Source organism: Lepisma saccharinum, chromosome 2 (assembly GCF_977018435.1).
Source record: "Lepisma saccharinum chromosome 2, izLepSacc3.1, whole genome shotgun sequence".
Lineage (NCBI taxonomy): Eukaryota > Metazoa > Arthropoda > Insecta > Zygentoma > Lepismatidae > Lepisma > Lepisma saccharinum.
In genome coordinates, this window is record NC_139230.1 from 206,748,173 (window position 1) to 206,774,508 (window position 26,336).

General features: G+C 38.3%; 1 protein-coding gene across 1 annotated transcript in view; it reads left to right on the forward strand.

Annotated features, from left to right (window-relative positions):
- Positions 1-25,602, forward strand: part of LOC145981088 (adenine DNA glycosylase-like) — a 75,468-nt gene extending 49,866 nt beyond the window's left edge. The window contains exons 5-10 of the mRNA XM_083114225.1: positions 2,927-3,143; positions 6,726-6,774; positions 14,431-14,561; positions 16,046-16,359; positions 23,075-23,122; positions 23,994-25,602. Of these exons, the coding sequence (XP_082970351.1) occupies positions 2,927-3,143; positions 6,726-6,774; positions 14,431-14,561; positions 16,046-16,359; positions 23,075-23,122; positions 23,994-24,032 (798 nt within the window). The 3' untranslated portion in view covers positions 24,033-25,602. The remainder of the gene's footprint in view (positions 1-2,926; positions 3,144-6,725; positions 6,775-14,430; positions 14,562-16,045; positions 16,360-23,074; positions 23,123-23,993) is intronic.
- The last annotated feature ends 734 nt before the right edge of the window (positions 25,603-26,336 follow it).

Sequence of the window (26,336 nt, forward strand, 5' to 3'; positions counted from 1 at the left end):
TGGGAGCTGGAGAAGTGTAGGTATTGCATATGGTTGGTAGGTTTGATGTGGATGGAGGTTTCCACATGTCCTTCCTTCATGTGCACATCCATATCCACATCCAGGAATGGTGGAGTGAGTTCAGGTGAAATTGATGGAGCTGAAGTGGTTAAGTTTGTCTAGGAAGGTGGTCAGGGAAGGTTCTCCATGCGTCCAAAGCATGAAGATGTCATCGATGAAATGGAGCCAGAGGAGAGGTTTGAGAGATTGGGTCTCCAGGAACTGTTTTTCAACTTTGCCCATGAACAGGTCGGCATAGGATGGGGTCATTCTGGTACCCATGGCTGTGCCCCGGATTTGGAGATAGTGCTTGTCCTCGAAGGTGAAGTTGTTGCACATGAGGACAAGGTGAGCTAGGTGGGTCGGGAAATTAGTGCTGGGGTTGTGGGGTTTTGGTCTGGTGTTGAGGAAGGATTCTATGGAGCAGAGGCCATGGGAGTGAGGTGTGTTGGTGTAGAGAGAAGTAACATCGATGGTGGCAAGGATGGTGTTGGCAGGTAATGGTGGGAGAGTGTTGATTTTTCTGAAGGAAGGTGGTGTCCCGGAGGTAGGAGGGCAGAGCTTTAACAAGAGGCTGGAGGTGGGAGTCTATAAAGGATGAGATTTTTTCAGAAGGTGAATTGTAACTGGACACGATGGGTCTACCAGGGTTGCCAGGTTTATGGATTTTGGGCAGCAGGTAAAAAGTGGGGGTGCGGGGGTTGTCTGGGATGAGCATGGATATAGTGGAGGCTGTCAGATACTCAGGGGGGCCTCACGTGTGGATATCCTTCCACCCTGGTTACTAAACAAATATCCCAAGCAGCTTCATACACTCCCACCAAGAAACCTGCTACCAATCCCCCTGCACTTGTCACCCAATATCACCCCCACCTCAACAAAATCAGACACACTCTATGTTCCCTCCTTCCCATCCTGCACAGAGATCCTGACACTAGAAATATCTTCCCCGACAAACCCAGAGTGGTTTTCAAATGCCCTCCCAATCTCCAAAACATCCTTGTCCACCACAATCCACCTACTCACAATCAACTCACACCAGCTCACAAATGCAACCACACAAGGTGCAAAACCTGCCCACAAATGCAACCACCCAAGATGCAAAACCTGCCCCATATTTGTCACTTCCCTCACCCTCCAGATCCACTGGCAAATTCACCCTCTACCCCAAAGGAACCTGCTACAGCTCTAACCTAATTTATATCCTCACCTGCAACATCTGTGGGAGCTTCTACCTGGGGGAAACCTCGACAGCCCTGAACCTCTGCATCAACAACCACCTCTCCTCCACCCAAAACCTGGACTTTGCTGTTGTCATTCACACCAATCACCACAATATTCCTTTTAATGACTGCTTCCAGGTAGTGATCGTCCACTCCTTGCCCCAATCCATCAACACCTCAATACGTAGAAGATGGGAGAGGGCTTACATATCGACCATGAATGCAACCACACCCCCAGGCCTAAACAAGGCCACCCAGTAATGCCCCTCATCCCCTATCCTCACCCTCACCACCACCTTTCCCCAACCTGCTCCCCCACCACCCTCACTCACAGTTTTCGACAAGCCTGGCGAAAGAACCACCTATATTTTTTGTGGCACTGTCAACACTTTTTTTCGGGACCTGGCAACACTGCATGTCACGCTAACTCTTCGTTCTTGTCACAAAGTTCTACAACGTGTGTGTACTCCTGAAGATTTGACATACTGTCGCTAAAATTTGAAGTTTTTCTGCACCTGGTGAGTGTTTCCTCTCTCCTCTTCCACTTTTTATTTAGCCCTTGTGGCTAAAAAGGAGGGTTAAAAGGGCTAAGTAAATATCAAAGAAGGTAAAAGTAAACACTAATGAGAATGCATGCTTTATCACTGTCCAGTTGAGAAGGTGAAGAGGAAGCACATTGTGGTCCCCTGGACAGAGCATCTCTCTTGAGACAAGGGGGAAAAATTCTACAATGCAAAATTCTTTTATTACTAATGATGATTCAATGGACATTGTAAAGAATGTGGCTAATTGATATGGTGTAGTTGTAATGGAATATTTATAGGCTTATTTTTTTTTACTGTTGTGAACTTGAATAGAAGCATGAAGTGTGGGCCTCCCCAATGGCGTAGAGGTAAAGTTGTTGCCTTATTATCTATGGGTCTCAGGTTCAATACCTGGTGGAGGCTCATGGTGGTTAGGATCCCACTTTAAACTGTAGGTCCAGTCCCGATTAGTCTTACTATGCATATAATCATGGTGGTCTGGTTGGTAGGGTGTCTGACTGCCATGCTTTAGACTCTGGTTCAATTCCCAGGGTGGGCGATCTAAGGTTGGCATTTTTATGGCCTTGCCCCCGCATAAAGTGGCTCTGGGTCTCACCCAGCCTTAAATCAATGGTTACCTATGGGTAAAGGTGGTCAGAGCATGGTGCTGATCACATTACCTCCAAAATGGTAGAGATCGAGAACATGTGGGCCCTAGCCCCACAACCCCTAAATGTGCCTTCATGGTACAGTGCTATATGCGTGGGGAACTTTACCTTTGCCTATGCATAAAGTGAACTTAAAACACAAAATCACTTTGCTGGTGTAGTGTAGTGGTGATAATGTTGGTCCCATGCAAGACATGGGTGTATCATTGTGTTTATCACATCATTCGTCCTCGTCGTTATGAGTCACCTAAGATCTAGAGAAGTGACGTAGAATAACTGATATGAAAATAATCATTTTGTACTGAACAATGGAGTTCACACTGTTACTGAATGTTCAGGAAATTCACAAGAAAAAATCCACTTGTAGCACCTAATATTTGGTAACTGAAAGTATTTCATGTAATTTGAGAACATTATTTTTAACAGGTATTTAGGAACTGTTTTGTAAATGTATATTTTTGTAATTTTACAGGCTGTGACTGAAGAAATATGGACTCTAGCAAACGAGATTGTGGACGAAAGTAGACCAGGAGACTTCAACCAAGCACTGATGGAAATTGGATCAAGTGTTTGTACACCAAAAGTTGCCAACTGCAGGCTGTGCCCGTTGAAGAATGCCTGCTTAGCACACAAAACATTTGGAGATGAGAAACTGAAGCATCACAGTGAGATTCAAGATATCGAAACAGGTAAATCTTATTCTACACACTGCCAATGGGAGCTAATATTATACAAATTGTTGAGATCAGAACCATATATACTTGCCACACAGTCATGTGCATGAATAGGGGTACATAGAAGTGTAGATATACGTGCATGTATGACAGGATAAAATACATCGTGAGGGATGTCAGGGATTGAAAGAACTAAAACTAATTCAGGTGCCCGTCCCTTTCTTCAGGAGCTTGTTTTATTTTGGTGGTGGGGGGGGGGGGGTTGCAAATGTGGTCCAAGAAAGCTATGAATCCAACAAAAGTGAAGCTGCACATTTTCAGATGATCTTAAAACAGTTAATTTCCTACTTAATACAAGATTGGATTAAATGAATTATTCTTGTGCCAGAAGGCTCAACTGGTAAGAGAATGAATAACTATGCCTTACATTCTAATATATGGCTGACTCCACCATATTGCCGAAGATTTTAAAATTTGGCTAGTCGCTGTGGTGGTCTAGTTTGTAAGGTGTCTGACTGCCATGCAGGAGATCCAGGTTAAATTCCTCAGGTGGGTAATCTAAGGTCGGAATTTTCCTGGCCTTGTCCCTGCATAAAGCAGCTCTGGGGCTCACATAGCCTCAAATCAGTGGGTACCTGGGGGCAACCTTGAGGGGTAAAGGCAGCTGGATCATGGTGCTGATCACATCACCTCCAAAATGGCAGACATAGAGAATGTGTGGGGCCCTACCTTCACATCCCCTAAATGCACCTTCATGCTACATGCACAGGGAACTTTACCTAGCATGTGAAACAATATAATGGCATGTTTGTTATTCTGATTTAATGATCCATGTGATACAGAAAATACACAAACATTAAAAAACCCATACTGTACAGCACTGTACTTATATATTTTTTAAGAAGTTAACTGAAATTTCCATAACTTAACTGAAAATATTAAAAAATATATACCTGAGTACCTCTATCCACATAAAACCCACCAACCACATGCAATACCTACACTTCTCCAGCTCCCACCCATTCCACACCAAAAAAGCAATTCCATTCTCTCTGGCCCTCAGGGGACAGCGCCTGAACACTTCACCCACCTCCCGCCAGAATTATAACCTCCGCCTACACCAAGCCCTGGTCAACCATGGATATCCCTCCATCCTGGTCACCAAACAAATATCGCGAGCTGCCTCACACACACTTACCACCCAAAAAACCTGCTGCCACCAACCCACCTGCACTCATCACCAATATATCATCCCCACCTCAACAAAATTAGGCACACACTACACTCTCTTCTCCCCATTCTCCACAGTGTTCCTGGAACCAAAAACATATTTCCCGACTAGCCCAGAGTGGTTTTCAAATAACCCCCCCCCCCCAACCTAGGTGCAAAACCTGCCCCATCCTCATTACCTCTCACACCCTCCAGGTGCACACGGCCACTGACAAATTTACCCTCCATCCCAAAGGGACCTGCCATGCCTCAGACCTGATCTACATCCTCACCTGCAACATCTGTGGTGATTTTTACCTGAGGGAAACATCAACGGCCCTCAACCTCCGCTCCTCCACACACAACCTGGACTTCACTGTCGCCGTCCACACCAACCACAACAACATCAGTTTCAACGACTGCTTCCGGGTAGTGATCATCCATCTCCTACCCCAACCAGCCAACACCTCTGTTCACAAAAGATGGGAGAGGGCCTATATATCAGCCATGAGTGCAACCACTCCACCTGGCCTGAACAAGGCCACCCAGTAACGTCCCAACCCACTCCATCCCTCCCTCCCAACCCAACCCATCCCAACCACTCACAGTTTTCGATGAGCCTGGTGACAAAACAGTGTTTTTTTCATTCTACGCACCACTTCTTCTTCGATGAGGACCTGGCAACTCTGCAGGGCCCCAACTTCTGGTTCTGTTTCTTTCTTCTCACACCAAAGATGCTACGACAAAGTTAGCGAAAATTCTTAATTTTTCCACTGTCCGGTGAGAGTTTCCTTTCTCCTTCTTTGATTTTTATTTAGCCCTTTTGGCCCTCCTTGCTTTTATCCAAAAAATATATACATATATTTTTAGCACTGAATTTGATAATTCAGGTGCCATGTGAAAATTCTACCCCTGATGGATGTTACAGAACAAGACACAAAATATATGAAAGTCAGTGAACATCTCTGAATAGTACAGATAAGATATGAAAACATGTTTACATGCTTGTATGGACAATGCTGGAAGTAGCGGAGTGACTTTGCACAGGGCTACACTGAACTGCGACAGTACAATGCCTGGAATGTAATCACAGCCTCTTGGGTCCAGGAAATGGTACTCCTCAGTAACAGTGGAGACAGCAGTGTACAGAATGAAATGGTACCACATTTTAAGTCAGATTTGTGAAAATGGAGCTCTACATCTAGTTATCTTTTTATATTAGGGAGATTTCAAACTGAAGCAACAAGTGACTTACGTCATTTGGAAACTAACCCTCAATAACCTTTTGGTAACAGTTCGTTATATCGGAGACACATTAAAATCGGATATTTTGTGTTTCGCATGGTTTGTACTTACCAATTGTGTATTGCGGAACATAGTTCAAGATGCCATTATGCTTTTTACACGAAAGCAAACACAATTTTTCACATACAGAGTGATTTTTTTGATTCCTTTCTTCACTTCTGCAACACACAATATGGCAGGCACATTTTGACTCATGTGGGTATGCAGTGTTTCCAACCTTCTTCACTGAAAAATACCTACCATCGTGTTCGTCACGTTTGAAAATTTTACATTATGCACGGGTAGCTGACAGATAGCCTGGGTAGCTGACTGATAGCCCCACGAACCATTTCTGATGAGGTTAGGTTTGGTTAGGTTAAGCAACCATAGTGAAAAAAAGAAAGGTGGTTGGAAACACTGACAGTACGCAGCATGCAGTTCATGTAGCGAAAGCAATGGCAATTGTGCGTCTGTGAGATATTTCTCTTGAAAAATACATGATTTCCTGGTCAAATATATTCCACGATTAAGAAAAATACCACGACGAACGTTGGAAAGCTTGGAGAAACTCATTTCCGTAAGTAGTTTCTTCTGTAAAAATGAAGAAATGTGTCTCCGATATAACGAACTGTTAACCAACCTTTTTAACCCAACAAGCTGCACATGTCTCTCAGACTTGGGCCATTTTCTCAATGTTGTGCATCATGTTGCTTCGGTCTGTTGTTCACGCATGCATGTTGAATTCTTGCTTCTAGACTGAATGGGCTCGTGTCACTTGCCACTTCAGTATGAATTCTCATGTAGCTTGTCGCTTTGGTCTGAAAGCTCCCTTACAATTGATGATGTCTGTGCAAATATTGGGGGCTCTTCCAAGTCAAGGGTTTGGCATTCTTGTGCTGTATCTATGCAGTATGCATTTTTCCCTGTCATTGCCTTTTCAGACCACCCCACACGTGACCTTGTTGTTTAGTATTTCTAATTAGTTACAGAGAAATATGTTCCTATTTTAAAAAAATGTAAATACAAATAGTATTGCATTTATGTTTTTCAGATTTTCTGTGACATGTACATATCATCACGTTTAAATTTCTCTTTCAATTTTAGTTCCTGAATGTGTACTTTGCCCCACAAATAGTGATAAAATTGATGTCAGGTATGTGTGTTATGATATATTTCCTAACCTTGACAGCATGTATTTTACTAATAAATGATATACTGCTCTGAAGTAAAATAAGTAAATATATAGACTAACAAGCAGTGTTAGGCCCACATTAGATGAAAGCAAGTCCCTTAACATTTTTTGCTACCATAATGCTTCAAAAATCTTTGCTTAAACACTTTGTTTAAAGAAAGTGATGCACTATCATCTCCGCTCCAGACATCATTGTACCCTTAGTGAACGCAGTGATCCTTCAAAAGTAATCGAAAAAAACCTATCCAATTGTGCAATGTGGAAACACGAATCTTCACATATGTAATACTTATACAGTGTTTACCGCATCCATCATGAACTAATGTATTGTTCCATGCATGTATTGTATGAGTACCAGGATAAATGTACCAATATTATTATTATTATTAGTATTAGTATTAGTAGTAGTATTATTATTAGTAGTATTATTAGTGGTAGTAGTTATCCTCAAAAAATACTCAAAAAGGGGGTAGAAGTCGGTGCTAAAGCATTTGTTTGGAACAAACGATTTGATATATTTTTACAATACCTTCAATTTCACATTAGCTACTAATGGAAAAGAAACACACACACTGTATTTTTGAATGGCAGAAAATGAATGATAAATGCATTCCGAAGATACATGTGTAACTGTCATGTACAACATATGTTTTACACATATGCAACATGGAACGACATAAAATAAGAAAATACTACATATGCAACAAGCTAACACTAAATTTTGTATGTATTCAAAGCTTATTCAATACAAATATACATAATATAACACACATTATTTAAATACATTCCATTACAATATTTCTCTGCTATAGATGCCAAGGTCATTGCCAATTCAATGTAAATGCTCATACCACAGACCTTACAACTATAAAAGAGACACAATTCTATTCCATTCGATGAGAATTATGAAATTTGATTAATTTGTATTCCTGTAATTAAATATAAAAAAATGAAATGCACAAATTACAAAGTAAAATAGGCATTTAATTATTATAAAATGTCGTACCTTACTTGTATATAAACTTGAGCCTCCTTGTTTTCATGGCGAATTTGTGAATGACTGTGTCGTAGAATTCTTAATTTTCTCTTACAGACTACACGAGTTCTTTCTCGACCTATTTTTGTTTTCTTTCTTTGCTCTTATGCATTTCGATTTTTTTAAAGATTCATAAAAGAAGTACGTTACGATAGAGAAAAAAAAAGGTAAAAAAAAAGAAATATATGTATGAAATGTGTATTTTAATTTTCTTGGCTAATTTTAAACAATTGTATTTTCTTGCTGATATTAATTTTGTGAATTGTTAGTTTATATAATATAAAGAACTAACAATACTGCTAATAACATTAAAAATGACTTGGAAGAAAATACTTTGGAGACAGCACTGCTTAAAATGAGCAATACCAAAAAGCAACATTTCTAATTTTTTCTTTCTCTCCGGGTCGAAACTGAAATGCAAACACCTTAATTGTCGCGTTGAAAAGTAAGAACCTTTATAGTCTGCTGCCAATTGTTGTTTTGATAATGAAAAGCAGATTTCATATCGTTCAATATGTGCTTTTCCTCTTAACAAGTGGAACTAGCAGACACCAGGATTTTTGAAGTGGGGAGGGCGTGTTATATCTACTTTCTTAATAGTCATTCCTCATTTTGCAATCTTTTTAGGCATTTGACATTTCTTTTTCTTTTTAAAGAATATTGAGCCTAATCAGGGATTATGACTCTCACCAATCCCCCTTGAGCACGACACTGGACACTCGGAAGAATCTTGATGACTCCAGAGAAACCCTGTCGTGGCTGTAAACATGAGGATGGGGCTGAAAAAAATGCGTTATGACCCAGCCCTTCAAGCGTGGGGGGGAAGTAGAGATGTTGGACCTTGCAGTAGGGTCTCTGCCTGTTCGGAAGCACTCAGCTGTTCTCGGCACTGGCTGAGACCAGAGAGATTCATACCATTCTGCGATGAGCTGGGCTGTCAAACACCATTACCTTCAATAGGAAACTTGGCGCGAGGGGTATTATCTGGAGCCCCATTTCGATGGGCTAAACTTAGCGAATCTCTTGCATATTTCGAGCTGTTTCATAATGTCCCTTGGCTTATTTCGCACAAATATGTGAATATTCTGACTTATTTTTTTTACTTCTTCTCTAAAACATTTAAAATGCAACATTTTTATTATTTTGCTTGGTCATCACCGCATCTCCCGATGACCGGACGCCTTGCCTCTGACCCCTGGTTGGAGTGATACGTGCAGCTTACCATGTCACGTCAGTTCGAAAAGTTGCATTTATTTCTTAAGATTGGTTTCTAAGAGACATGTGCTGCTTCCATCTGAAAGCTCCATTCGTCTTCTATACTCTGTCCTGGGAATCTCTGGAGCGAGCGAACGAAGACAAGGGTCTGCACAAGTAGTAACTCGAGAAGACAGTAACTTGACCAATGAATACATGAGAGTGAACATAATTGCATGGTGGAGGGACAACTACTGCAGGTACTAACCACTTACAGGAGCGTGTACTGCTTCGGCCACCCACAAGCTTTCTCCCCTTCTCTTATATAACACGGCCTTTTTCCAGAGATTCCTGGGACAGAGTATAGTAGAGGATGGGAGCTTTCAGATGGAAGTGGCACATGTCTCTTCGAAACCAATCTTAAGAAGTAAATGCAAGAGTGTCAGATTTTGAACACGTTATTGAACACTTTAGCCCAATTTTTCTACAGCTACAAGTCCCCTTGCACAATCTTTAAGGCGTTTACAGGATATAATGCGAAGAATCTGGCGGTGCAGCATGTTTGTCTCTCAGCAAGTGGTACAAAGAGGATCAATAAGAGAAGGCTTCTTGGTTGTCCACATCCCTACCTCATCAACTATAACTGGTATGGGGCAAGTTTGTACTTAAAGTTTTCTCTGAATTAGTCTTGTGATTTTTTAGTAAAATGATTTGTTAAATAAAAACTCTGGATCAACTGGATACAACGCATCTGATTTTCACTTCAGAAGTGACCGCTCCAGTGATTCTCTCTCTTATTTTGTTCAAACTTGATATTTGCCAAAATTTTACCAACGATACTCAACATTGAAGAAATTCCAACATCATAAGCATCAGAAGGATTGGTTTTCTTAATCCCTGTTACTTCCGTAATCATTGACTTAATGCCATCAAAATCTGGGAATGGTGGGTGAGATGAGAATCACTGACAAAAGATTGATTGAGTTGGAGTTTTGAGTCCACTTTACGCACAGTAAGGTTAATCAGGACTGAACCTACAGTATAAAGTGGGATCCGAACCAATATGTGCCTCCACCGGGTAAGAACCCCTTTTATAAAGATAATACATTTTTTTCCAGCTTTTCCTAATTTTTTTCCTTATTGGACCCCCTTATTGACTGGCCTAAGACATATACAGGGAGGTTATTGCAGCATGACACCGCAACAGCGTCGGACGCTTGCCGGCCCAGTCATGCAACAGGTGCCGGCAAATTGCGTAACAGATAGCCCGTTACACAAACCGCTTGTTTTGTAATGTTTCCACTTTTGACAATTATAGTTACAATTACAACTTAAATAAGCACGTACCTTGCCGCAAGGATGCTGGAAAAGGTGTCCTCTAAAATACAAATATTTCTGGCACTTTATTTCTGCCCATATCGCTTCTGACAGCAATGACTCATCCAACATAAAGGATTCAATTTTTCATTCTTGTCTTGCCTTCGAATAAACAAAACCGTGACTCTTATTTTGCAGATAACACAAGATTAATCCTTTTGAACACTAGAGTCAGTGGCGTGCCCAAGATTTTCGAGGGGGGGAGGTTACGTATACATTATTATGCAAAACGAAAGCGCAGATAAACAAATTATTTAACAGTGTCACTTAATTTTAACGTGTGAATATTTTTGAAGTAAAGTAGCGATCATACACTGTGTGCGTTTTTCTTTCTGAGAGCGCCATTAGAAATAAGCACTTTTCCCCTTTTGCTACTATGGGATAAACTGAATATAAAAGGCTATAACTGCTCAACAACTGCATCTTTTTAAGAAATTTAAATTCTAAATGTAAGAATGAACAAAAAGCAACATTTTATGTAAATTCCGACAATTGTGAGTCCAGGGGGAAACGGGGGCCAAATCCCAAAGTTCTATTTTCCCCGTAATTACGCAAAATTTCTGAACGTCGTAATTTCCATATTTTTTTTTTTTTCCAAAGTTGCGGCAGGAGCATTACATATCCTCATAGAGTAGTCTTTTGTTGTGCTTCCCTCAAAATTTGGTCCATCCAGTGTCTATAGAGCCGACGCTAGAAGCGAAATTCCTCAGATGTCGCAAGAGCGTCAGCGGCTTATCGGAGTAGTGGTAAGCCGCGAGAAGCCTCTCGATACTACGCGAATGCGACAGCTGTCGGCTACCAGTTGTTTAGACATTTTCACTTCGGTTTGCGTTTATCAGTACTCGTGTTGTTCAGTGCTAGTGCTTTATCATGTGTTAATTGTTATTCATTCATTAGTTATGCCGCCAAACAAATATAGTCTTGAACAAAGAGTTTTTATGTACGATACTTACGTGAAAACGAACTCTTGCAGAAAAGTAGTCAGGCGATTCGCAAGAAAATTTCCTGGCAATCCTGTTCCGGACAGACATACTGTTTACAACCTCGTTAAAAGATTACGAGAGACAGGATCTCTTGAACCTAAGAAACGTGTTTCCAGACGACGTGTTCTTACGGAAGAAAAGCTAGATGAAATTGGTGAACGACTTGAACATACTCCAAAAAAATCCCTCCGTCGGCTTGCTCAGGAAACAGGCATTTCAAAATCCTCAGCACGAAATGCCACTAAATTACTTAGATTAAAACCCTACAAAATTACAGTGGTTCATGAATTGCAACCGCGCGATCACGCGACTAGAGTTCGATTCTGTAACTGGATGCTGGATAATATTGTTGCTGGCAGAGTAAATCCAGAATTAATCATATTTTCAGACGAAGCTTGGTTCGAATTGAATGGCCGAGTTATTTCACAAAACAATCTCTATTGGAGCGCAGAAAAACCTGACCTTGTGCATGAAGTTCCGCTCCATCCTGCAAAAATTGGTGTGTGGTGTGGTTTGAATGCGCACAGAATAATAGGGCCTATTTTTTATGAAGGTACTATCAATGGTGAAAGGTATCGAAGAGACATACTACAACCTTTTTTTGAACAATTAACTGACATTGAATGCCAGCAGTCATTTTTTCAGCAGGACTCTGCTACTGCTCACACTGCTTATGAATCACTTAATTTTATTGCCGAGATTTTTGAGGACAGAATTATCAGTACTGAGTTGTGGCCCTCTCGTAGCCCCGATCTTACTCCTTGTGATTATTATTTATGGGGAACATTAAAAAACAAAGTGTATCAGAATAACCCGCGTACAATAGAGGATTTAAAAGAAAATATAAGAAGAGAAATTGCCAGAATCACACCTGAGGAGCTTATGGATGTTCAGAGGAATTTCATACGCAGATGCCGGAAATGTATTGGTGTTGAAGGAGGTCATTTTCAACATCATTTATAACACAGAAGGTTAGTGATCATCATTATTATTAGTTTGAAATATAATTTTACACTTTCGGTTTGCTTTATGCGCCGCGATGCTGTTTCTGTTACGGACTATCTGTTACGCAATTTGGCGGCACCTGATGCATGACAAGGCCGGTAAGCGGCCGACGCTCTACCGGTGTCTAAGAAAGATTACATGTCAAAAATAAAGTGCCAGAAATATTTGTATTTTAGAGGACACCTTTTCCAGCATCCTTACGACAAGGTACGTGCTTATTTAAGTTGTAATTGTAACTATAATTGTGAAAAGTGGAAACATTACAAAACAAGCGGTTTGTGTAACGGGCTATCTGTTACGCAATTTGCCGGCACCTGTTGCATGACTGGGCCGGCAAGCGGCCGACGCTGTTGCGGTGTCATGCTGCAATAACCTCCCTGTACATAGAACATATTAACAAGATAACTACTCTTCACCTTACAACTTGCATTAAATACATTTTCCGAGCACAACATGTTGATACCTTGAAAGCAGCTGCAATTTTTGCTCCAGTGTGAGGAAGAACAAGTTTATCAAAAATGAAAAAAAAACTCAACATAACTCATATTAAGCTATAGGTAGAGGCACATATTTTTGGTAAATAAAAAAGCAAAATTTCGGTACAAAAACAGTCTATTTCAGCTTCAAAAGCGGTAAATAAAATAAAATTTCAGTGTTATAGCGGTGAATAATCACATCAAAAGTGCTATATAAAATTACATTTTGGTTTTAAAATTGTGAATACTGCACTTACTACACAAAATAAACTTATCCCTTCCAATACACATTTATGTAGTTACCAGAGTATGAAGTTTATTCCTGCATAAAGGGATCCATTTTTACTTCTCAAATATTTACAGCAGAATTAATCAATTTTTCGTGAAGTGCATAACTCACGGGATACTTCAGACTTCAGAAAGTGTCGTGTCTGTATATAAATGGTAAATTTCGTGTGTAAGAGTCAATTTTGCATTTTGCAGTTCATTTCGCATTATTTCGTGACAAAACAGGGTAGAAAAATGCACCTCAGACCTCTCAGAAACATGAAAAATGAACATTACAGCATGTTATTTCATATTTCGTGTTTTCGTCAAAAAACGAAATTTGCATGCCTCTAGCTATAGGCAATTATCGAAAACCACAAACAGACCACTTGAAGAAACAAAAGAAGAAAAATTCATAACAACAATGCTGATGAAAGAAAAAAAATGGCCATTGATTTTTAGAGGCACATCCGCCAGTACAGGAAAGTATGTATATCGTATCTGCATTTCTTTCAGTACTTGCCTGTTGCATACAGTAATAACGGTCTTACTTCAGTACCTAATATTCGGTGCTAAATATGACATGACATAATATGACACACTAAGGGTTAGTGTTTTCAGTTGAATGTAGGTGATGCAGAAGTGCACCCCCTCGCACTCCCCTGGGACCACCCCTGACCAATGTTATCTGTGAAATATGCCATGGGATATGCTATGGCATCAAAATGCTATAAGATTTATTCACTTTACATGGTAGAATTGCATCGTAGCAGAAATGTTAAGAAAAATGCCAAGGAAAGTACTTTTGTCTAAAGTGGACCTTTTTGTAATATGGTATAACCTTATTTAACATCATGTGTGCTGAACATCTTATTGTGAGTGGTGTTGGCCTGTCACTTTTATCCTTTTCTAGCAATTTGCATTCGATTTCACACACACAATTTAGATTTGATACATGTCATGTAGAAGTATTGGTAGATTACACAGTGGAACCCTGGTTTGGCATTACTTGAGTTCACATTTTCTTGCATTGTACATTCAATTTTCATGGTTCCAAAAGCACGAAATGCCATAGAATTTTCTGTGATTTTTATATTTTCCTGCATTTAAATTTTTTTTGAATTTAATGTTCACTGTCATTTTTTTCATGCGAAAATGTGCAATTGGCAAGAACCTTGATTGCAGTTTAGAAACATTATTTCTTTGTATATAGGTTTATCAATTATTATAATTCTTATTCATTGCCCATACTAATCATATCACAAATATTTTGTTCCAGGCTTGGTGCACTAAATTATCCACAAAAAGCAAAAAAACCACTCCCGAACAAACAGCATGTCCTGGTTTGTGTTGTTTACCAGCTAAAGGGAGAAGAACATGAGTATTTTGTTGTAAAGAGACCCAGAACAGGTATGGTTGAAGTAGGAGCATACATTTTTTTTATGTACAACCTTACACCTGCATTTACTGAGAGAATTTACGCTTTCAACGCATGGCCATGAAATTAGGTGGGTGGCATAAGTTCACGCTGTTACCACGTTGGAGCCCACCCCATGTGTTTGGAGGTTTAAGAGAATCAGGTTTTCTTGTAGAGTTGGTCTTTGTATTCCATGTAATACAAACTGGCAGTATTTGCTCGAAAGGTCAGGGATTGCACAAAAGTGCCCCGGAGAGAGGTCAGTCTGATGATCGAACTAGGCAACGCAGCTCGGTTGACGTTGCCACACACTGCGCGGGAACCAGCAACTTTTGTCCAGCTTTCGCTTTGCTTTCCATATGTGGCACCGGCGCAATTCTGCTCATCCACCTATTTTAATGGCAATGTGTTAAGTTTCCAAGAGGGTTAAACCATCACCAGTAACATTATTAGATTTCTACCAATGTTTGAACATTGTCTCAATTTGAATTTGTTCTGAATAGTCATACATATTAATATATAAGCATTCCTTTGCAACTATACTGTACACATCTACTAGTCTTGAAACTATTCAGCAATTCCCACAATATTATCAAAATATTAATAACAGATGTCGTTTAATCACAACTTTAACTTTTGCTTCACAATATTTGTGCAGAACTAATGAAAATTCTGCATAATTCTTAGGTTTTGATTGACTGATTTTGTTTGTTTTACTTCACATATCTGCCATTTCTGTCTAATTGTGAAGATGATGATTGATGATATGATAAAAATTTATGAAGGGAGACCCATGCCCAGGCCAGGATTCGAACCTGGGACCCCTGACATTGTAGCGTGGTGTGATAATCACTCTGCCATGGAGGTTGGTGCATAATTCCTAGGATATGCACATTCCACAAACATGTAGGTTTACAGTCTACATGCCTGCAAGTTTTGGAGATAATATTTCAGCCATATGCATTTAATTTTGAATAGATTGGATAAGTATGTGGTCCTCTGATGATGTGTCAAAAGGTATTTTTTTCTATCTCAACTACTGTCTTATCTTTCATATACCATATTTGCCAGCATTCAAGGTGCACTTTTTGCCTTTAAAAATAGGTCTGAAAAACAGGGTGTGTCCATCTTATATGCAGATACTAAGTTTAGTTTTTGATTACCTTAATTTCTGGAAATTTTCTCTGTTCTGAGTTAGACGGTTTATTTAATTTAAGAAGTGTGGCATTAGTAATGCACTGAATGGTACAGAGGACAATTTGTTGTATGAGGAAAGTAGACCTACACATTTACATACTGTAAATTAATTATAATATTCAGTGATAAAGCTTTTTTTTTCAAAAATTTGTACAAAAAGGGGGTCTTATACGCTGGCAAATACAGTAATTCATTGCAAAGTTTTACAATTCAATCTCTAAAAGTTTGAATCATAACTTATGAAAAATATTGTCATTATTTTAATGAATTTTTCTTCTAGGTCTTCTGGCAAATATGTGGGAGTTTCCTAACATTGTTCTTCAGGAACTGGTCACCGGCAGGGAAAGTCTTCAGTTTAAAAAAATGCAAAGGAAATTGAAAGACTGTTACAATCTTGACCCAGATAATGTTACTTATCATAACTATTGTGGCAACAGTATTCATATGTTTTCACATATTCACCAAACCAATGTTATATTTGGTGTAGAGATTGAAGAGCAGGATGAGATGAAAGCCCCCACAGGCCACCAAGGTTATCAGTGGTTGACTGACAATGAATTGAAAGATTGTGCTCTCTCTACATGTATGTTAAACGTAAGTGATATTTTATTTTAATGCTGCAAAAAAAAAAATAATAATTTAATTTTATTATTGTGCCCTGCACTGTGGCAGTGTGGCCTAGAGCATGAGGCTCTGGGATGCATGCTGGTTCAAGTTTCCTGGGGGAGATGGGGTAACAATTCCTGAGATTTTGTCCAGCATGTGGTACCTATGACCACCTACCATCATGAATAAATTGGGGAGGTATGAATGAGTAGCTTAACCTGGTCATCAGAACCTACGATGACTGGGGGTTTGTCATGCTGACCACCAGGGGTGCAACTAGGCTGGGGCAGCTGGGGTGGTGGGCCCCGAAAGCCGGAAGACTGAAATGGATTTTCCTAACTTATCTTTTGACTCAAGTTCAGATTGTTTAATTCCAAATTTATCATGATGCACAGACATTTTTACATGGTTCAGTTTCGAATTATGTCTGTTAACAATACTTCAGAATCTTAGTGATTACATACTGCATGTTTTCTGGAGAACAACCTTTCCTCTCCATATGGTTCTTTGTTTGTGAGCAACCATTCGTTTACTGTCGTCTTGGATATGGACAGCTGGTGGTATAAACTTCATGTGCGTGGGGTGTTCATTGCTAAATGGATTCATTTTTAGATTAGGCAGATGAGATTTAGGGCTCTTAGCATTAATAAAATCATCTTCATCTTTTCATTGTTAGGTTAGGTGGTTCAGATTTAGGGCTCCTAGCATTAAAAGAAGGTCCCTAAATACTTAAACACCTGATCACGTAAAACATTTGGTCTCAAGCCTTGCATGAAAATTTGCAAAAACTCATGTGCGAGTTGACAGGAGATGAAGAATGCCTGCTTGCGTAAGATATATTTCAAATCATCATTTCTCCGGTAAATTAAAAAGGTTTTTAACTGTGCTAATTAGTTTCTCGAAGCTTCGAACTTATATCCAGAATTGTTTCCAATTAGTACTCCTATAGAACTTGTGAAAAATCATTAAACATTCGGAACAGTTACCTATCTGTTTGTTTTGGAATTGGTAGAAAGAATGGGTATAAAAATGAAGAAATGCGGAAGAATTTAAGTAGGGCGAGAAAGATATGCTCCAAGGACGATAATAAAGATAGTAAAAACAAGGGAGAGAAGAAAGTGGAGGAAAATATAAATGAGAAATTATGGGAATATAAGTATGTGGCCATCCCGTATTTTAGAGGAGTATCGGAAAAAATGGAAAGAGTAACAAAAGCGTATAGAATTAAGTGTGGGATGAAAAAGGTAAAAGGTAAAGTGTTCCCCTGTGCATAGCACCACGCCATGAAGGCGTATAGGGGGTGTGGGGGTAACGCCCCACACTTTCTTGATCCGGTCGTGAGTGGGGGTGATGTGATCAGCATCACGCCCCTGACCGCCTTTACCCCCCAGGGTTTCCCCCAGGTACCCATGTTATTCGACGCTGGGTAGGCGCCGGGACCGCTTCCACCGTTAGAAAAGTTCCCGGATTTGAACCGGCCGGGGATCGAACCCGGGACCTTGAGCATGGTAGTCAGACGCGTTACCGACTGAGCCACCTGTGGGATGAAAGACCCTAAATGTTTAGAGAAACATTTTATGAGTTACAAAAGAGAAGGAATGAGAAAGGGTGATAATGTAGAGGGAAAAAAGGGCGTATACAGAATCAAATGTCAATGTAAGAAGGAATATGTAGGGCAAACTGGTAGGAGTATGGGGGTCCGATGGAAAGAACACGATAAGGATATTAAAGATGGAAACCCCCGTATGGGATTATCCGAGCATGTATTGGAAGAGGAACATGAGATAGTCACACGGGAAGTTATATGCAAGGAAGACAAATTATTAAGTAGGAATGTTTGAGGCCTCATTTATATGTAAAAATAGAAAGAACAAGCTGATGGGAATATTGATGAAATATGGCTAGGAATGTTGAAAAAATGGGAAAAACGTGAATATAAAGAAATCGGATTCAAGGTTAACCCAGACATTGAACGGGAGGCAAGTATCATACGCGAGTTCTCGTTTGAAATGATGTAATGGAAGGGGAAATTAGGGGAAGGAGGAAAATTGACTCACTGGCAACCTCATGCATTTGAGTACATACCAGTTCCAGTCAACATGTGAATTGTGATCGGATAGTAACACGGGTTTTAACAGTTTTTATGAGTTTTAAGGGATTTTAAAATGTGGGAATAGTTCCTTTTAGTCATTTGTTATCCTAGCATTCAACCTGTCCATGTAAAAACCTATATCCTCTCTAAATGACGAAGCTGTGTGGATTTCTGTAAAGCAGACTTCTTGACCTGCAGAAGGGGGCAGTTGGTTATATGCTCACTGTACGTAAGTAAATATCAAATTTTGATTTTATGCTTATATACTTCAATGTAAAGTCTTGGGACCAATAAATATCACTTTGTCATTCTTGCATGAGCAGAATCTCAATATTATGACTCCATATGATCTCTAGGGAACGCTCTCTTAGAGATGACTGAGCTTCGGCGATCATTTGAGACACTTATTCAAGTGATGAAAATATGTTCCAAGTGGAGGATTTTAAGTGAATTTTCTGACAAAATAATCAAACTTTAAAGAAGCACTTTGAAGAACTCTTTATCAGGATCACAATAGACACAATTTGCTGAGTACTGGACAATCATTTAAAGGCATGAAAACAGTTGTAGACACATGGAAAGTGATTCTTTTTGTCAAGTTCCATAGACATTGAACTTTGCAACAAATCTGGAAAAAAATTCAAAAACTTTTCCAAACCTTTGTTTCAATCACAAATATTATCAGTTACAATTTCTTTCAAATACAAGATAAAGGACATGAATGACAAAGCACAGTTCACTGGTTTCCAGTTATCCTGATGTGTTCATGGCTTGTCTCATGTCTCTTACTGTCCCTGCCACAGTAGCAAAAGTGGAGGAATTGTTTTCTAAATTGAAAATTATGAAGAATACCTATTTACGCAGTACTATGAGTCGAGAACACTTGAGTAGTCTGGCTTTACTTTCAATTGAAAATGACAGAGCCAAAAAAAATAAAAAATAACAAAGTTATTGATGTGCTTGCTTGCTTAAGTCTAACATTGTAAAGGATAATAATTTATCAATCAATACTATAGGCAATAATCATAATTTGCTAATGAGTATTTTATTTTATTAGTTATTTTGTATGCACTCTTTATTATTAGTCTGCAGAATTTCTTAAACCCAAATAAACATATATTTATTCATAATCAAGAGAATAGTTTACCACCCCATATGCTAAAATTACACATTTTGTGTATTCTTAAATCCAACCACCACAATAGCAGAAACTGGGGGCCCCCATGAGTCTCGCTATGCCCCTGCTGACCACACATCACCACTTAACTGGTTGGAATGTTTGCCCACCACTGCTGAGGTATGTGGGAGTGAGGATGACAGTCAGTATGTAGGCCCTGGCCTGTGAAATCGTGAATGAGTTACTATTACAGGAAAGCAGGTGATTTTAATGTGTAATTAAGTAGTTTTGGGATATTTTATGCACTTTGCAACCTACCCGGTTACTCAGAATTGTATGGTAACTTATTGTTTTCAGTATATTGCTATAGGTTGTTTCATTACGATCCAAGCCAGCCCCCATGGCGGAGTGGTTATCACATCGCACTACAATGCCAAGGGTCCCAGGTTCATCAATTTCATCATATCATCACCATCTTTGCAAATTAGCCACAAGTGGCACAAAAAGCAAAGCAAATCAATCAATCATTATGATCCATAGCTAGCCTTCACATATTTCATGTTTTCGTTTACAATGTACATGGGGATTGTATCCTCAGAAAATTCTTAACCAATATTAATTTACTGATGGAGTTAAGTGATTGGATATTTTACTTCACTTTTCTGCCACTGTTTGACTAATGATGAGGGTGAGTGACATGAAATTCATGAAGGGACACTCGCGAACAACACCATGCCCGGATTTGAAGCTGGGACCCTTGGTGTGGTAGCACACTCAGACTAACCACTCCAATGTTTCATGTTGCTGTCATCTGGTGTAATTTTCCTATTGTCTTCAAGATACTTGGTCAGCAGAAAAATATTGGGATCATGTACGTGAAGTTTTGTGTTTCCACGTTGCACAAATTGATAGTTCTTTCCAGATTAATTTCAAAGGCTCTTCTCCAGATGCCATACCCTTAGTGAATGAAGGCAGCGAGCCTTTGAAATTAAGGCTAGTCTGGACCTTTGTCAGCCAAAAGGGCAATTTTTTTCATATTTTCCTCTCCTTTCGAAAAAGCACTGTGATATTCCAAAATCTGAAAAATTACATCAGCTTAGAATTCCTTGTAGAGCATTGATGTGAATTTTCTTGTGGTTTGCTTTCACTGTTGTCTAGATATTACTAGAGGTATACAAATTTCGTTTTTGACGAAAACACGAAATATGAAATAACATGCTGTAATGTTCGTTTTTCATGTTTCTGAAAGATGTGAGGTGCATTTTCCTACCCTGTTTTGTCACGAAATAATGCGAAATGAACTACAAAATGCAAAATAAACTCTTAAACACAGAATTTACCGTTTATATACTGACACAACACTTTCTGAAGTTTGAAGAATCCTGTGAGTTATGCAATTGACGGAAAATTGATTAATTCTGCTGTAAATATTTGAGAAGCAAAAATGGACCCCTTTACACAGGAATAGACTTAATACTCTGGTAACTACATAAATGTGCTATTAGAAGACATAAGTTTATTTTGTGTAATAAGTGCAGTTTTTAAATCAAATTTAGGATTATATTCACAATTTGAAAACCAAAATGTCATCTTATATAGCACTTTTCATGTGATCATTCACCGCTGTAACACTGAAATTTTATTTTATTTACCACTTTTGAAGCTGAAATAGACTGTTTTTGTACCGAAATTTTCCTTTTTTATTTACCAAAAAAGTGTGCCTCTAGATATTACCAGTAGTTTCGCGATTACGTAAGTCTATTAAACTATTGATAATATCTAGATAACAAGTGAAAACAAACCATACAAAAATTCATGTCAATGCTCTAGAAGGAATTCTAAGGTGATGTATTTTTTTTCAGATTTTGGAATATCATGGCGGTTTTTTGAAAGGATTGGAAAATATGAAAACATTCGCCCTTTTGACTGCCAAAGGTCCCGTCAGTCCTTAATCAGAAATAACTATCCAATTGTGCAATGATGAAACACAAAACTTCATGTACGTAATACTTAACCGCATTCACCACATCTATCATGAAAATATTGGGAGTTTTCACCAGAGTCCGAGCTGGAAACTACATTACTGACTATTACCAATAGACTATACACAGAATTGTTTTACTTTACTCAAACCTGACATAAGTTTGTCTTCTCAAAGCCAAATGTTGTATGGTCTTATTACTATAATGGAACTGTTATTGCAGTTGGTCATTTTATGTTTTACTTCCGCTACCAGACATCTAGGATCACAATAGTCTCAATAGTAGTGACCATATTTTGAAGATTCTGTCTGCTTTTATTTTATAAACTACTGACAATGCTTTGTAAACATTTTGGATATAGTGTTAAGTTGTATGTTGTATAAACCTTTCCCAGTTCATAGAACTAGTTAGCTTAAAAATTATTATTAACATCAGTTACCTTACAATTATAATACCGTATAAGGCAGTGGCGGCCGGTGGCTACTATGATGGGTAGTGCCAACGTGATCAAGAAATCGAAAAAAAGATCAATGCCCCCCCTCGCCTCCTCTATGTGGTTGCGCCACCGATCAAGATGTTTAACTTTTAATTTACCCTCGTTTAGAAAACAGTGTGTGTGTGTGATAAGTAACAACGCACTAATCAGATTAATATTAACTTGCTAATCTATATTTTATACACTACAGGACACTTCCCTAAAAACACAACAATTACCGGAGGAAGGGAAAAACAAATCCTCTCACCTTATCCTCCCCCAATGCACACGTATTCCAACTGGATGTCGAAAATATTCTAGACATTTGTTGTAAAAGAAATGTCAAAGGAAACTCGCATCACCATAGGATTTTTTTCTCTATACGTAAAAAATATAAAAGTCTGGATGGCCCTTCGGATGCATCTATCTTATATCTAAATGTTCATTTAACTTTGTATAAATACTAAGTTAGTTTTTTCAAAAGTAGGCAGAAAAGTAGATAGTACCTTTCTCACAAATTACTTTCCAACGGGTTTACAAATCAGTCAAATTTAGCGATTTATCTCTGAAGGTGGCAGCTATGTTCCTCGTCGTGCCAAGGGAAAACTGGCTCGGCTGGCATCTTGTGGCTACCCCCTTCCCCTCCCAACACCTTGTTCCCCGCTGAGACTTCTTCAACCCTCTGCACATGTGTCAATTTGGTTAGGCCAGCTCTTGGATGGCTCGGAGCGTTGCCTCCCGAGGGTACGAAACAGCTGGTGATGCCGCGTGGAGGCTGGGGGGGTCGTCAGCTTGACCAATTGCGAGATTCGAATCTACTTGTATGTAAATTATAAATGTATTAATTTAACAATACTTTGGCGAGGTATGACTTTCTTCTGAGGGTAGTGCCATGGCACGGCGGCTCTGCCCTCCGCTGGTATAAGGTGTAAAAATATGTGCTGCTTTGCCATGGTCAAATTCTTGAATTTTTTTTTTTTTGTACTGTCTTATTTATAACATTCTGGCAGTATCAAGAACTTTTTTTATCTTTATAGGTGTACAAGATGTTTACATCAAAAGTCAATAGTTGCATTTTGGCTCATGTAAGTAATATTTTTAGAAAATTATTTCATAATATTTAAAGTTAAAAAAAACTAAACCTGATACAAAGTTTAATTAAATGTTTTAAGAATTTGTTGCCACTGCCCCTCTGTTTTTAACCCTATACAGCAAATTTATATAAAATGTTAATAACTCTCCTTTTCATAATACTAGTTACTTGAAAGTGAAACATGATTTTGAGTATCAGCTTTCTTAAAATTGATTAAATGTATTTGGAATGCAGAAATTGTCACATTAAAAAGGGATTAAAAATTATGTTCACCCTTCATTTGGGTTGATATACAACTTTTGGATGAAGCAGATAATTTCAATCCTTAGGTGTGTGTGGTTTAATATCCCAGGGACTGGAAATACAGATGAAAATTTTAAGGTGTCAGGCAGCCATGTCACTAGAAATTAAGTATTTAAGAGAAACTTAACTGGGTGCTTAGAGTTTTTGTCTGAGGCAAAGATTGATTTGGTTTATTTAGCATAACTTTTCTGTCACTTTTTGCTAATTGTGATGATGGGGATGAGTGATATGATGCAATTGATGAAGGGACTCTCGCAAAGAACACCCAGGCCAGGTTCGAACCCAGGGCCCTGTGCATCGTAGCATGTATGCTAACCACTCCACCACAGAGGCAGAGAAAGGGATGAGTTTGAGTAATGATGTTGTATAATGTAACTTAAAATTCTGATGTGTGTGTGAGTAGAAAAAGTATAATACAATCTCGTTATTATCAAGAAATATTTTTCCTAGTTTAACTACAAGTTAGAGGCACATGGGAAAATTTGGTGAAAGTGAAGTGACAAAATATTAAAATAACAATTTTTTTGAAGGAGTGTAATTAAATTTGCAATTTATTTCAGCCCACTAGAGATAAACGAAAGAGATCTGCACAAGAGTGAATTAAGAGCTGAGAAGGATAATAAGGTTGCATCTTGTGTTTTAGTATTGTTAAATATGCTGCAAGTGGTGTGCAATTGTAAACTGTTTTTCAAAAAGAGAAAAGTTCAAATTAGTTAATCTTCATTCATTGGAGCTTTTCTGTTTATTTTTTTCCCTCCATTCAGGAGCAACCAGCATTAAAGAGAGTACCTCAGGTAGCACAAATAGTATTAAAGACTGCATTAGTGTTGGTTATTAGTATGTTTCTTGTGAAACTGGAATGAAAGTTGGGTTTTAAGTGCAGTATGTTTCACAGAAGACATGTTCTAAGCTTGTTAAAGATATCCTAATACAAAGTGACAAATTCATTACAGGGTATAAAAACACTGCAGTACAAATGATTCTTCAGTATTCATCTTAATGAACAAAATTGATAGATACTTATATTGTTGTTTACATAATATCAACTACAATATAATTATAACATTTTACCTATATCATTGATACAAATTATTTTAGTTATATATAGGATGTTGCAATTTGTGGGGTTATACTTATTGACGAGAGTTATTGTAATCTTTGAAAGCTTACAAGAAAATGTAAATACATGCCAAAAAACTTAGGTTAATCATTAACAAGTATGTTATCCTTTTTGTGTGGGCATTTTTGTAACTTTTATAATTATCGGAGGAAGTTGACTTAATAGGCAGTTCTCGGCAGTTTTCAATCTCTTGATGCTCCTAGGAAATATTGGAAGGATCGACTTAAATTAAATATGCTGTATGAAGAAGAAACGTGCCAATTTGAACAAATCTTACTTGTTTGAACCAAGTCACTGCATTACCCTTCAAAATCTCTAAATTAAGTAGGTTAGCGACACACCTCTAGGTAGGATTGTGGGAGGGAGACTGGCAGTCGGGAGATCGGCTTAGGCCCTTCAAGGACTGTCGAGCCACAGGTTATTATTATTATGAGCATTTTTGCAAAAGAGCATGTTTGTATGGGGCTGATCTATTTTCATTGGTTTGAAATATGAACATTTGTTTAGTGAACTGTTTTTACTAAATAAACAAAACATATCCTTTGCAGATTTTATGTCAAAGAGTTGAAAGTGACTGTGTTCTGTAAGATTAAAAGCCACCTTGTATTCATATTCATGAGTTTGGGTCTCAATAGTCTGGTTTGCATTAGTGTTTGTGCATAAAGAGGACCTAAACAAATGTTTCTGCATTGCATTTGAAATTAAAATGTTAAGAACAAGACTGATAAATACTCCTATTGTTTTTTACATGATAGCGAATAAAATTGTAACATTTTTGTGTGTTCGTAATTGTCAAATATTTTGTAATGTTTTACTTACATCTTTGATACAAATTATTTTAGTTATACGTAGGACATTGCAAGTTTTTGTATAATGTGGAGTATATAATAGTTATTAACACCAGTGCTTTATCACAATCTTTTGAAAGCTTTTTAACTTAAACAAATCTTAAACATGAATGTTGTCCTTTTTATATGGGCATTTTTATAACTTTTATATATGATGAACACTTGCAAAAAAAAAAAAAAGCATGTTTGTACCTGAACTGTATTTTGTATGCATATTGTATAACTGTTTTTTCTATACTTGAATTTTTAATAATAAACCAAAGTGTTGCATTTGGTGTGGTATGGTCCTTTCTCTATTGGTTTGAAATATGAACATTGGTTGTGTGAACAGTTTTTACTAAATAAACTAAACATATCATGTGTGTTATGTCAAGAGTTGCAAGTTAGTGTGTTCTGCAAGATTAAATCCTTCTAGACAGCAGTTGCATTGGAAATTAAAATGGCCTCATATCTTTTGTCTTGCAAAGTTCTGAAGTTTTTCATTACAGTTAGGAAAACCACATATATAACCCTCTGATCAGGGGTTGCAAAAGCATGGTGAAAATTCAATCAGCGAAAGAAAAACTACCTTCCATCTCCCTGTTAGAGACTCTTTATCAATGGGTACAAAACAGGGATGTATTTAACATGGGTCTGGAGCCACTGAAAATAATTCATGTATACATATGTGATAATTTTAGGCATATTTACATGTTGGGGGCGCAACCTCCGATTTTCAGTGGAAAAAAACATAAAAATCTGGAGTTTGCCCCCCTCTTCTCATGCTATTGTGGGGAGAAGGCACAAACCTTAGTATTCTTTTCAAAGAATGGACGTTTCCAAAGAGAATGAAACATGTTTCATGTTCCTGGGTGCCATACAAGTTGAATAATGAGCCAAAATGTGAAACTTGTGTTCAGAAATGTGGCATGGATATGTTGCAGAGAGGGGAGTCA